Source organism: Ochotona curzoniae, unplaced genomic scaffold, assembly GCF_017591425.1.
Source record: "Ochotona curzoniae isolate NIBS_2020 unplaced genomic scaffold, NIBS_Ocur_1.0 scaffold_4505, whole genome shotgun sequence".
Lineage (NCBI taxonomy): Eukaryota > Metazoa > Chordata > Mammalia > Lagomorpha > Ochotonidae > Ochotona > Ochotona curzoniae.
The window spans coordinates 41,351,618-41,365,272 of NW_024467118.1; the positions used below are offsets into that span (position 1 = coordinate 41,351,618).

At 40.2% G+C, this 13,655-nt stretch overlaps 1 protein-coding gene across 4 annotated transcripts in view; it reads left to right on the forward strand.

Moving 5' to 3' along the window:
• The window catches only part of WDR17 (WD repeat domain 17), a 98,154-nt gene extending 85,299 nt beyond the window's left edge, over window positions 1–12,855 (forward strand). For all 4 annotated transcript variants that reach the window (XM_040965879.1, XM_040965877.1, XM_040965878.1 and 1 more), the window contains 6 exons: window positions 2,941–3,082; window positions 3,388–3,490; window positions 4,405–4,506; window positions 9,946–10,044; window positions 10,343–10,526; window positions 12,493–12,855. In XM_040965879.1, the coding sequence (XP_040821813.1) occupies window positions 2,941–3,082; window positions 3,388–3,490; window positions 4,405–4,506; window positions 9,946–10,044; window positions 10,343–10,526; window positions 12,493–12,612 (750 nt within the window). In that variant the 3' untranslated portion in view covers window positions 12,613–12,855. The remainder of the gene's footprint in view (window positions 1–2,940; window positions 3,083–3,387; window positions 3,491–4,404; window positions 4,507–9,945; window positions 10,045–10,342; window positions 10,527–12,492) is intronic.
• The last annotated feature ends 800 nt before the right edge of the window (window positions 12,856–13,655 follow it).

Consider the following 13,655-nt stretch of genomic DNA (forward strand, 5'->3'; position numbering starts at 1 on the left):
AGATTTCATGTCTTTCCCACTGTACCACTTTGCTTTGTAAGCTGTGTGTGTAGCTTTTTAAAATAGGTGACTTAGGATCTTTGAAAGAATTCATGTAATATAATGAAATTCATGCTATCCTAAGGCATTTTAAAAGTTCATCTCTGTAGAATATAAGAATCTGTGTCAAACATTATGTATGAAACAACAAAAATGTTAAAAATGGATAAGAACTACAATACATTACTGTGTCTTAATGCTGTTAGTCCTTGAAAAAATCATGAGGCTGTATTTTTATTGACATGAAGCAGGTGACTACAAAACCCAGATAAATAGAAAGATTATGAAACTATGCACATACTGTGTGGCTTTATTTTGAAAATAACTGCTACTGTGCATAGTTGTTTTGTTTATAGCATGTTTCAAAAGCTACCTAGAATTTCTGTTTTAAGAAGTACAAGCTAAGTAAAGCATTGGTTCCTTTTCAACTTTAAAAAGTTGTGTTTCACTTACTTGAGCCTTGACTTTTCCCCAGAGTGAGTTGATGTGGTCATTCAACAGATACGAGTTCCTAGCTAAGTATACTGTTAATACAATCAACCACAAATCTATGTGAGTGATGTTGTATAGCTGTGTGTGTGTGTGTGTGTGTGTGTGTGTGTGTGTGTGTGTTTGTGTTGAGAGAGAAGAGTGGGACGGAGAGAAAGAGGAGAGAGAGATTTATCAGGATAAATCTGAGAGTAAATGCCCAAAGTTACCTGTGATTTGTGATTATTGGAAACTTAAAATATAATTTTTACTCCCTGAATTGTTCTTTAAGTAAAGAAATGTTTGCTTTTAACCTGACAACTGAAAGCTATTTTTATGTTTGCACTGGAACACAGACGTGCACATAGGAAAAGGCAGGATTTCTTCAACTGTATTTTATACTTATTGTGTGGTGGTTGAATATAGTAGCAGGTACACTCTGAGGGAAGAAGTTAATATCAGGGCCTGAAGAAGCTGAATGGCTTATCTATAAGTTTAAACTGCTTTTAATAATAGGGGAAGAAAAGCATTCACCCAGTCATTTCATTATACATTCTAAAGATATAATTATATTCTCTGGTATGTGTAGAGTGTTAATAACTGAAAAAACTTACAGTGTTAAAATTATCTGATCAAATTTATGTTGACTTATATGATTGTCAGAATTTTAAGATGAAACAAGGATTACATGAATGATTCTGCTCTCCTTTTTGTATCGTACTTGAAAGTATACTATTTCCTAGCACATAAGAGTTACTCAGTAAATAAGTAAGTTCTGATTTATATTTTAAAAATGAAACAGGTATAAAATGCTCATTTGTCTAGTAGTAAAACAGCAGAAAATAGGGACTGGCATTCTGGCATAGTGGATAGTGGCTGCTTGTGACATCAGAAACCCATTTGGGCACCAGTTTGAGTTGGCTAGTTCCCTGGTGGAAGCTCCTGACTCCTGATATCAGATTAGTCCTACATTGGTCATGGCAGCCAGCTGGAGAGTGAAACAGCAGATGAGAAATCACTGTCTCTCTGTGACACTGACTTTTAACATAACTAAATCTTAAAAATAATCAATTAGAGTAAATGCATCAATAAATAAAACATAACATTGAACTGTAGGTTAGTGCTCCCCAGAAATATGCCATAAATACATAAAGTGGCAAACTTTGGAAACAGTGAATAAGCTACCACTTTGCCATCTGCATCCCATATTGGAATGCCTAGAGTGAGACCCATATCCTCTGTTTCCAATCAAAGCTTCCTACTACTGCATACAACCCAAATACGTGGATCCCTACCACTCATGTGGGAAACAGATTGAGTGTTGGGGTCCTGGCTCAGCTCTGGCTGTTGCAGGCACCAGGGGGTATGAACCAGTAGATGGAAGATTTCTCTGTCTCTCAGAGTTTCAAATTAAAAAAAGTTTAAATATCAAATAAAAATGAAAAGAAGCCAAAATTATAAATGCATAAAAGATATCCAAACTGCTCTAATTTCAGGCAGAAATCAAAAAAGGTAAAATAAGGAATGATGCTTTTTCATCATATGGTAATAAAATTTTATATACTGGAATTTTCCACCTTGTGACACTTCAGAATATTAAGTCTAACACCATTTACAATTGCTATTTTTTTGATTCCAAAATAAATTTACTTTGTCCCAAAAGCCAAGTTAAATTACATTATAGTATAGAGGACATTTAATATGCATCTTTTTAGTTTGCTTTATTTAATGTAACTTTTGACAATGATCAAGATGTTTGTTTAAAACAACACATTTCAAAAATGTTTGAAAATGTGTTCAAAATTATTGCCCTATTTTATTTGTAGACACTAATTCCAAAATTATAATCAGAATAATTTGCCTATACCCCTTTTTAAAGTGTGTAAATATATATATATGCTTAAATTTGAAAGGTAGCATTACAGAGAGAAGGAGAAACAAAGAATTTCCATCCACTGGTTTACTCCCCAAACACCCCAAATGGCCGCAACAGCCAGAGCTGGGCTGGGTAAAGCCAGGATCCAGGAACAACTTCTGGGTCTCCCACATGGGTACAGGAATCCAAGGACTTGGACCATCCTCTGATGCTTTCCCAGACCATTATCAGGAAGCTGAGATGGAAGTGGAACAATTGGGACATGAACTGGTGATTAAGTGTATGCAGTGTCTCAGGCAGAAAATTATGCCACGCCAGGGAGCCAGCCCCACTTACACTTAACACTTTTATTACTTATTTGTGCATTGAAAAACTACTGATTTGTTATCTGATGACAGCAGTTGTTTTTAGAAAGTAAAGATATTTCCATACATGTACTCCAAAATGTCATTTATATCAGTTTTGGGCAAGTTTATACTAGTGTATTGTAAATATTTCACAATTGCTTTTATCTTTATATGTTTTGTGACATTATCATCAAATCAATTGTTTTCTAGTGCAAACTACCCACAGTAGAAGAATGTATGAAGTTAGCTGAGACAGCCCATGCAGATGGCAATGTATTTGAAACTGTTAAGTATTACTTGCTAAGTCAAGAACCTGAGAAAGCCCTTCCTGTTGGCATTGCTTTCATCAAAAGTAAGTTTCTGGTAGTATAATTTAAAATTTACTTTTTATGTGAAATTGTCATTTACACTAATACCGAATCTTAAAGCACTAACAATCCTACATTTGAAAATGAGACAGAATATTGATGTAAAGTGTGACGCCACTTCCCATTGTATGGTTTAGAATCTGAGGAGTGAATAGGAAAATACTGTGACGTAGAAAATGAAGAAGCAGACAGTGCCGACTAGCAGAACTGGTATTATATCTGCTAAATGTTGTATGCACAGATTTTGAAACTATTTTAAAAATCTATCCCTTTGATTTTATTTTGCCAGAATCCATCAGTAATGCAAATTGGACAGTGAATACCATTTTCCCTGTTCTTGACCTTCTGAGTTACATTCGTACTGAGAAATTACTTTTGCATACTTGTACTGAGTGAGTACTTTTCTCTCCAAATTACCAAAGTAAACTTCTGTTGTGTTTTCAAATGACTGTTGTTTCTGGTATACAGATGAAGAAACAGAATTGCCTTGGAATGATATCTGCTGAACACCTAGAGAAATTACTTTAAAAATGTAGTAATCAACTGAAACAAATATTAACCAATAGTAGAAATATTTGGTGATGTGCAATTCACATATGATCGTATGTGCGTGTTTGTGTACACACATACACACTTGGATCAAAGAAGACTAGTTCAAAGTTTCAGATGATTTTGAACTTCCAAGTCCTCAAGAAACTAGTGGTCACATTTACTAAATACCCATTATGTGAAAAGCATCTTCTAAACCTTGCACAAAGAAGTAAAAATACATAGAAGTAGACAATAGATTTCATCTTGAGTTCAATAACCATTTAAAGACATTATAATCCGTATGCCTGAAGTCCTCAAAAACTCAAGTAACACTTGCAAAAGAGGCTTTCACATCTTTAATACCTGTGTGGAAAACATGATGCACCGACCTGGGGTACAAGCAATTCCCCACCAAGAGATGTAGTAGGTATCGTTTGTCCTTTCCTAGAATCTACACAGTGTGCCAGGAAATCCTAAATTTGGCCAAAGGAGTTAATTAAAGATTAGTGACATGAAGAATCAGTCAGGGAGTAGAGAAAAACAAGCAGGCAAGACTTAAGACTTAACATTTATATACTTTTATGTTACAATTTATTATATAGCACAAATGTCTGAATAGGAATTATTATATTTATCTTCAAATTTACAATGCTAAGTATATTTACATAAAAATGCCACCCATAAGATATAGATACCAGTATATAAACTGTTTGAGGAAGTAGTATTCTGTGCCTCAATTTCTGGGATATAAAAATATGTGTTTATTCTCTTTTAGAGCTAGAAATGAGTTACTCATATTATGTGGCTACATTGGTGCCTTGTTGGCTATCCAAAGACAGTACCAAAGCATTGTTCCAGCACTTTATGAGTACACAAGGTAAATAATTTTTCTTCTGTCATGACATTAGAGAAGTTTCTTTCACAAATATAAAAACCAGCAAATGCATTATATCATGTGCACCTGTGTAAATACTCAATGTATGCTTTATAATAATTCAACAGTTAACTATAAAAATTAATGATGTAGTGGGCTGCCATAGCAGCAGTCCTGATTGCTTAAAGACGTAGTAGGACTGATTGGTCTTCTATGTTGAAACACTTCATTGAAGCATTTCTGGGATATTACAGCTATTATTATTATTTTTTTAAATTTTAGATGATGTTTACACAACCAATCAAGGTGGGAAGAATCTAGAGTTAGGGTGAAGTGTGTGTGATCATTGCTTCCAAACTCTATTTCTTTTTCCTGTTTCTGGGAGGAAGGGGGAGACAAGCTGATAGGCCATACCCAGCTTCCCAACCATCCCAGAACCTGAGGATGGGGAAAGACCACCCGACATTAACCCAGGTTCACAATGTGGCACATGCTTCATTCCAAAATGCTGTCAATCCCACTGATCTATGGGTGAGGAATCTGTTCCAATGTCCATTAGCTGACACAGTCAACTTTATAGTCTCCATTCTCCCGGATATTTGCTGTCATCATTTGGCTGGGGTAATTGTCCATATGTTCTGTTCTCCATTCTCTGATATGGTACCAAATGTCCTCTGCAGGCCCCAGTGAGTTACCATGTCTTCCATGTGCACCACGGTCTGCCGTCCAGCTCCTAGGTGAGCTCATGGACCTGAGCCAGGCAACCTGGGCCAAGCGGAAGCCCCCAGTCCTGCAGCTTCCAGATTCTGCACCTACTGCACAGGCGGGCTTAAGAACCTGGGCCAGGAGACCCAGGCCCTTCCAGACTCCATGCTCCTGGGGTTCGTGGATTCAGCACCCACCACACAGGTGCGCCCCAAGGCTCTGGGCCATGTAACCCAGGGCCCACCAGACCCCCACCCCCAAGACTTACAGATCCAGTGCCCAGCATGCAGGTGGGCCCAGTGACATGGGCCAGGAGACACAGCTCCCTCTGGATCCCCAATCCCTGGGGATCATGGATCCAGCAGCCACCACACAGGTGGGCCCAAGGACCTGGGCCAGGAGACCCAGACCCTGCCGGAACCCCGCTGGGACTCACAGACCCAACACCCACCACACAAGTGGACCCTAGACCTGGCCAGGAGAACAGGGCCCTCCAGATCCTGCACTCCATCCCTGTTCTCAGATCTGCCAGTGGATGTTATGAACTGGCTCAGCCTGGCTCACCCCCTGACCTGACCCACATGTATGCCAGTGGGTACTGTAACCAGATCTGGTTTGGGCTGCTCCTTGCCTTGATTCTTGCACTTAGCCACAGAGGCTGCAACCTGACAAAGGAATTCACCAGGCTCCTCTATCTGGTTTCCTCCCAGTGGTAAATCTTGCACATACTGGTAAGTCCCTGGCCCAGGTTGACTGTCCACCTATTGTCCTGGCAGGAACAGTGTCCTTGCCCAATCAGCCCATACCATTCTGGTTCTTATTGTTGAGTGGTACAGCCCAGCCACACCTGGTCTGTTCCGAGACACAGCTCTCACATGGTTCAGCAGGAGCATGACCTAGCCCAGCCCATTCTATACCCACCCTGACTCTCATGTACCAGTGGGTGCTGGGGTCTAACCCAGTCTGTCCCTCCCCAGGCCCAGGCTCCACCTGTGTCACACGAGATTGCAGCCATGTTTGGCCCAGGACAATGCACCAGTTCTGGCTCTCGCATTCACTAGTGGGAATTCCAGTCCAACCGGGGTGTCCACTTATCTATTCCCAGCCACAGTTTTTGCGTGTGCCAATGGAGACTGCTGTTCCACATGGGTGAGCTGACATACTCCCTTGCAGATTCTACCCCAGACCTGATTCTCTCACATATTTGTCAACTTCATGGTACAGCTACACAATACCCATTCCCTTTTCTGATGCTCTGGTGGGTTCCATGTTGTAGCCCTTCAAGTAGAGTGGCCTTGTCCATGGGAGTCCCAGAAGTCATTCCTCACCTGGACATGAACCTAAGGTCCCTGCTCATCCCCACCTGTGACATCTCTCAGACTCCTTGTAAGCCCACATTCCCAAGTTCCCAGAGCGCATCACGGGGGACAGGTCACATTAGGCAAGGTTCACTAACCAGCACACAAGAGAACCAGGTCTGGGGGTAGATTCTGTGGTGGATATATGAACCCAACCCTGTAGTAACACAAGTACCACTGGTTCACTTAAGAGTTGGAAGTGGTGATGGGCTGAGCTAGGTGTGAGCACAGAATACACCAACACTCAAGGGTACTGGGAACGAAATAGACCGGGCAGGACCAGGCTATAGCACCTGCATGTGCATCCTAAAATAGGCTGTGGGGTGGGCTGCTACACAACATTAACCAGCTTATCCAAAGGCCAAGATGGAGGGGCAGAATATGCAAGGCAAAGGCCTAGCTCCACCGCCATACATGAGATCTGGGTCTGGGAGTGGGCCAAGTGGGGGAACTTGAGAAATTCCCCTAGTGGGTCATAGCTCCTGCTGGTGAGCATGTGGTCCAAGCTTGGGGGTTGGGCAGGCTGGGCAAAGTAGCTCTATCTGTTGGTTACTGTGTGGATTGGTTTTAGAAGGGGATAAACTGGGCAGGGCTGAGCAAACCTTATGTCACTGGCAAGTGCAGAAACCAGGATGGAGCATAGGTCATGCCAGGCTTGGCTATCACACCTACTGGTTTGCATGAGCCAGGGATGGGAGCAGAATGAGCAGGGCCAGGGTCCAGCACCCACCAGCAAGAGTTGGAACTGGGGGCAGGCCATGTCAGGCCAGACTAAGCAAACAAGGTAAAGGCCAAGACAGGTGAAGAGTTTTGCCAAGCTGGATCAGAATAACCATTGGCACATGCGAGATCTGAGGCTGGGAACAGGCCTGGTTGGGGAGCAAAAGGGATGCCCTTGCTGGGTTGTGGTTCATACTGGTGACTGCAAGAGCTGGAATGGGGGCTTCTGTCTGGTCTGGAAATGACTGCAGTGTCCCTCGGCACAGGTGTGGATTGAGTCTGGGGTCTGCCAGACTGGGCTAGACTCCAGCACCCACTGGTGCTCGTGAGAACCAGAGTGGATATAGGACAGGCTGGGTTAGGTCACTGTCCCTGTTGAGCCATGTGTGAACTGTGTCTGGGTGTGAACCAGGCTTGGCTGGGATGTTGCACCCAACAGCAAGAATTGGAATGGGTGAGGGTCAGTCAGGAAAGGCCACTGTTCCTGTTAGGCCAGAAGGTGGACTAAATAGGCCTGACGCATGGAATCATCAGTGTGCGTGAGATCTGGCATTGGAAGAGTTTCTGATAGAAGAACTTAGGAAACTTCTCTGACAGGACACAGTTCCTGCAGCTGTGCACAATAGGGAGCAGCCCAGTCTAGGCCAAGAAATGGTACCCACTGGCATAAATTTGGCTCTGGTCAGGGCGAACCAAGCTGGGCCAATTCATATCACCTGCTGGCAAATCTGAGCACCAGAATGGTCGAGCCGCAATACAAGCTGGTTCACATGAGGGCAGAGTTAGGAGGTTGGCTGGGCTGGGCTAGGCTGTAGCACCCACCAGTGTGAGCTGAAATTGTGGGTGTGCTAGGCCTGGCCAGGCTGCAGCACCCACTGGCAAATGCCAAGGAGAGGCGGGCCATGACAGACTGGGCCGCAGTGCTAAACTAGCACATGTGAGACCCGGGGGAGTGGAAGGGGTGAACCCAGTAGAGGGGCTGCATGGGAATCCCCTGCTGGACCACCACTCCCAGTAGTGAACATGAGAGCTGAGATGAGGGTAGATCAGGCTGGGCAGGGCTCCAGCACCTGTTGGCTTCATGTGAGCTGGATCAGGGAAATGCCAGGTTGGATCAACTGTTACTACTTGTGCATGCATAAGCCAGAGTGGGTGTGGGTTGGTTGGGCTTTGCCAGAGCGTCAGCTGGCAGTTGTCATGTGGGGCAAATTCTGTCCAGTCAAACTGCAGAACCACCTGGAGAATATAAGATCCAGGAGTGGGAGTGGGCCCAGCAGGGAAACTATGGACACCTCCCTCTGGGTTGCTACAACTGGTGAGCATGAGAACCAGAACTGGGTCAGGCATGGCTAGACAGAGTGGCACCCATTGGCATGTGTGTGGGCTGGGTAGTGGGGCTGGTCAGATCGACCTAGGCTTCAGTGTTCCTTTTTGAGAGATGATTGGGGATGTGGAACAGACTGGACCTATCTGCTATGCATATTTGCAGGCATGGGGACCAGGACAGGGGGCAGGCTTGGTGGAGATTATTGCAGGTTGCTCTGACTAGGCTGCAGCTCCCACTGGTTTGCGTGAGGGCCCTGTGTATGCTGGGCATGATTGGGCTGGACTGCAACACCCACTGGTTTGTGTAGAAGACAGGGCTGGGGACAGAACTGAACCAGCAATTGCAACCACCAACATGTGCATAAGCTGGTTGTGTATGCTGGACCCTGTATTGGCATGCACACACAAGAATCAGATCTGGGGTCACCCCAGACAAAGTTTCTTTGGGGATCCCTCCAATTGAACCACTGGACTCAGAACCCAAACATGGAGAGAACTGCAGGTTCCATGGTCTGACTGAGGAGTGCACTGTCAGAGCTGGATCTCCTCAGTGGTTTAGACAGAGAAGTGGACAGCATATTCAGGTGCACATGAAGGATATGGCAGTCCATTGGAGTCTGCAGAGGACACCTGGTACCATAATAGAGGATGGAGGACAGAACAAATTGATCAATTGCCCCAGCCAAGTGTTGGCAGTGAATACCTAGGCAAACAGAGACTCTAAGGTGGATTATGTCAACCAGTGGACTCTGGAGAGATCTCATCATGATTGGAGTGGCAAGATTGACAGTAATTCAGAACTATTGAACTATCAAAATCTCTTGAGTATGACCCTCAGAACATGTCCCACATTGGGAATCCTGGGATGGCGTCGGGTGGCCGTCCCTCATCCCAAGGTGTGGAGGCCTTTGGGAGGCTGGGTATGGCTTCTCCCCTTATCTCCCTTCTTCCCCAGGATACAGGAAGGAAAAGAGAATGTGGAAACAATGGTCTCACCCACCTTCCTGTAGCCCTTATCCCCCTAATCAACTATGTAAAAATCATAAAAAATAAGTTGTATCTTATTAACTATAACTTAGATAATAAAATGTTATTTTAAAAAGTGCTAAATTTACAAGTGTACATAGTAACATATGCATGGAATTCAAATTGCTTGCACCAAAAAATTTATATTTTAATGTTATTTTCCATAAATATTTGGAGTTCCTTCAAATGTACACACACATATTAATAATAGCTGTTAAATTTAAAAATTTTATTATTTAACATTTATTTGCTTCTTCTGAAATCTCAGATTTTTATGTCAAATATTAATTTCTTTTTCATGTTTCAGTCAGCTACTAAAACGTAGGAAGGTATCAGTACCTTTAAAAATTGAACATCTTTCTGAGGAATTGGATGCATGGAGAGCTTGCACTCAGTCAGACAACCGGTGGGTGAACATGAATAAAAACTGCTTTGTAGAGAATAATGTTGTAGGAAAAAGAATCTATTGGAAACATACACAAATCATTAATAATTTAGCAGAACTATGACTCTTGTTTGGTTTAGCATATATTCAATAATATTTTACCATGCTATTCTTCTCTACCTTTTTAAAGCACCCTGTACTGTAAAATTTGTTTTGCCTGCTTCCATAATGGGGGCTCAATAATCATCAGAAACGTTTTAAATGTATTCCATTCTGTGGTTCTGAAACAATGAAAATGTAACATTTGTTGAAAACATAGATCATCCGAAGAAGCCTCATATACACCCCCTTCTGATTCGCAAAGAATGGTTTATGCGACGTTAGTAAAGAGATTAAAAGAAGAGCCACTCAAAGGAATTATTGGACCAGATTATGTGACTGGATCAAATCTCCCAAGTCATTCTGACATTCACATCTCATGTTTTACAGGAGTAAAAATCCAGGTAATTTCTTAGACAGAGGTTGCACATTTTGTATATTTATTTGGGGAAATGTTATCTTAAAGTAACCATAAATTTGAAGAAGAGAGACTTACGGCTCAGTAAAAAAAAAAAAAATACTGCTTTCAGTACTTTCATGGTTGCTATAAATGGTTCTTTTATCCCTAAAACAAGTTCAGAGAGACAGTGATTTAGGCAAAACATATAGATAATAACCAGTGACTTATATACTAGGTAACAAATGTTTTGAACTATATCTAGGACATATCCTGAAGGAATCAAAAAAAGGAGAAACCAGCAATCAACAGTTATGAAAGATTAAATCAAAATAATTAAAATTAACTTTCTACTCCATATTTGTGTTGTATAAAGGACTTAAATACTTTCACTTATACCTATATGTAATGAAATACTATATATATATTTATATAAAATTTTGTGTGGATTTACTGTATTTTCCAGTATTTAAAAATTACTGAAATCACTCATGAAGAACAGCAAAATTGCAAGTAATAGTCCTCAGTGTGTAGTCAAGATAGTAGTGATGAACCATGCCGGAGTCGCCCAGGGTCACTCAAGGGTGTTATTTTATCTTGAATGGAGGAGTTCTCAGCATCTTTGATGGAGGCTGGTAGTGCCCAGGAAACAAACAGCTGAACCCTATTGAACGCTAGTTGGGACTTCAAATTGTACTAAAAAAGTTCTGCATCTTAGTAATACCCCTGTTTTATTCAGTGTATATCTAATGTAGTCAAGAAATTACATTTGTCATGCTGACATGCTGGGCTAGTGAAGAAGGTATTTTTAAGCACAATCAGAACAAATGAAATCACATTAAAGTAAAAGTAACTGTAGCTTAACCTGACACCGCTTGCTAATAGTCCTCAGCATGTACCAATACAGCCCACAAAGCAAGGCACATAGTTGTACACACTTTTATTATCCATTTACATGCAGAAATAACCAAAATGAGAGAATTCATTAAGTTATAATTAAGAGAAAAAATATGAACTTTTCAATGAATGTCTTCATTACCACCCTGTACCCATTATGTACCAAACCCAGTGCTATCATTTTCAGTACTTTTGTGTTTAGCCAGGCAACCTCATGAATGTGATCTAACCTCTCTGGTCCAGACCTACATCCAGGAAGGATCTACTGATTAGCTCATTTGCATAAGAGTGACATGATTAATGCAGATTGGGTGTTACTCTCCTAAAATATTTCCATTTCAACAGAAAATTAGTATGTTAGGATGTCATAATGAAATTTCATATATCTACTAAATGAGAAGTTGTGCACTGTACCTGTTTCTGTCATGTGCTTTCCAATATTTAAAAATACCTTACTAACAACAAGGTATATTATTTAAGACCATGACAAAATACCTGATAGCTTTAGAATCAAATTAAGAAATAAAATGTGTTGCATATTTTCCAAGACTTGAGTAATATATTTGGTACTTTATAAGTTATGCATAGTAGCCAATACAACTAAATTAATATACCAGTAAATTGCATGATTTTGTATACACAATGAGCAATAGAATCGAGTTTCCTGCCTAAATAATTTCCCCAGAATTGATATAGGCTATATGCTTAAAATAGTGAAACCCATTTAAATCTATTACTAGGAATATATGCTTTCATAAAATTATTTAGCATATGAGATTAGTTGATTAAGAATAGCTATTGTCATTCATAGAACTCCTGTATTAAAAATTTCAAACTGTAAAACTAAATTCTATTTTAATAAACATGAGATACAATGACATAATGTTAAATATTTCAAAATGTATCTGTATCAAATAGTAGTTCAAAAACTAGGGTTTTTTTCCATAGTAAATTTCTTACTAGTATGGCCTAAATGTCACCAATTTTTTATGTCATTGATTCTGTTTCTGAAATTTTGCAGATATGTTGCAAATCTGTAACCTCATTTTCTTTCTTTGTTTTTTCACCATGTGCAGGGACCTGTATTTTTCCTTGAAGATGGGAAATCTACTATCTCTTTGAATGATGCTTTGATGTGGGCCAAGGTGAACCCATTCTCACCTTTGGGGACTGGAATACGACTCAATCCATTCTGACGGAGATTTTTCTCCATGCTTACTTGTTTTTGAAAAGAAACTTGTAGGTTAGTATTACCCTAATTTTGGTTGTCCAGGAGCCAGAAGTTGCAATGAGGATTGGGGTTGGAAGAGGTGGAGAATAACCATGAAATATATTCATTCACTCTGAAAAATAAAATATTTACATAACTTAAAGGAAAAATACATGTCTCCTTTATGAAATGTTATAGCCACATTTGTGAGGAGGGTAAGAGTAATCCAGTTTCTTAGGGCATCAGAGGTATCAAACTTTATTGTAACAGAAGAGCACTTCCCTTGGGTCAGTAGGAACAGCTTGACACAGTGACTGTTGGAAGGATTGTATTGCTGAAATATCAAAATGAGAGCTGTACGAAAGTAACCTTCAAGTTAACAAACACCCATGCCTATCCTCTGTAAAGTATGTAATAGTCATTTGGTTCAGCTACACTTTACAAAGTTTTCAATTATTATCACATATCAACAAATGGATAGACAACTAAAAGAGTGAGAGAGAGAATATTACCAGTTTATTTGAAATTCAACTACCCAAGTATAAAGGTATGAATATAAGCAATTTAAAAAATGGAGGTGCAAATGTAAAATGTAGTCAGACATGTAAGACTGTGCTTCAGATAATGGACCAGAAGATATCTACTATGTATGGATATTAGTTATGATTAATGCACTTAATAGTTACATAAAAAACTGTGGTCAATTTATGTTAACTTGCTCTGTCAATTTATTTGGCAACAGTTTCAAAAAATTTCTTTACGTAGATAAGATATTAATTGAAATCTTGAATATGTTATGTAAATTTGAATTTTAAAATATTTTTGCAAGTATCAAGCTCTGTCTGACAAATCTCTGAATATATTACAGTTAAACTAGAATTTTGACTGAAATTTATGGAATTAATTTATACTATAAAGATGGTACTTTGATACACAGATTGTTTTATAGGATTTATAATCAATTTTTTAATTTAAAGAATAAATTCATGTATGTAGAATCATTTTAGCTTTTCTTAGACTTTTTTGTAT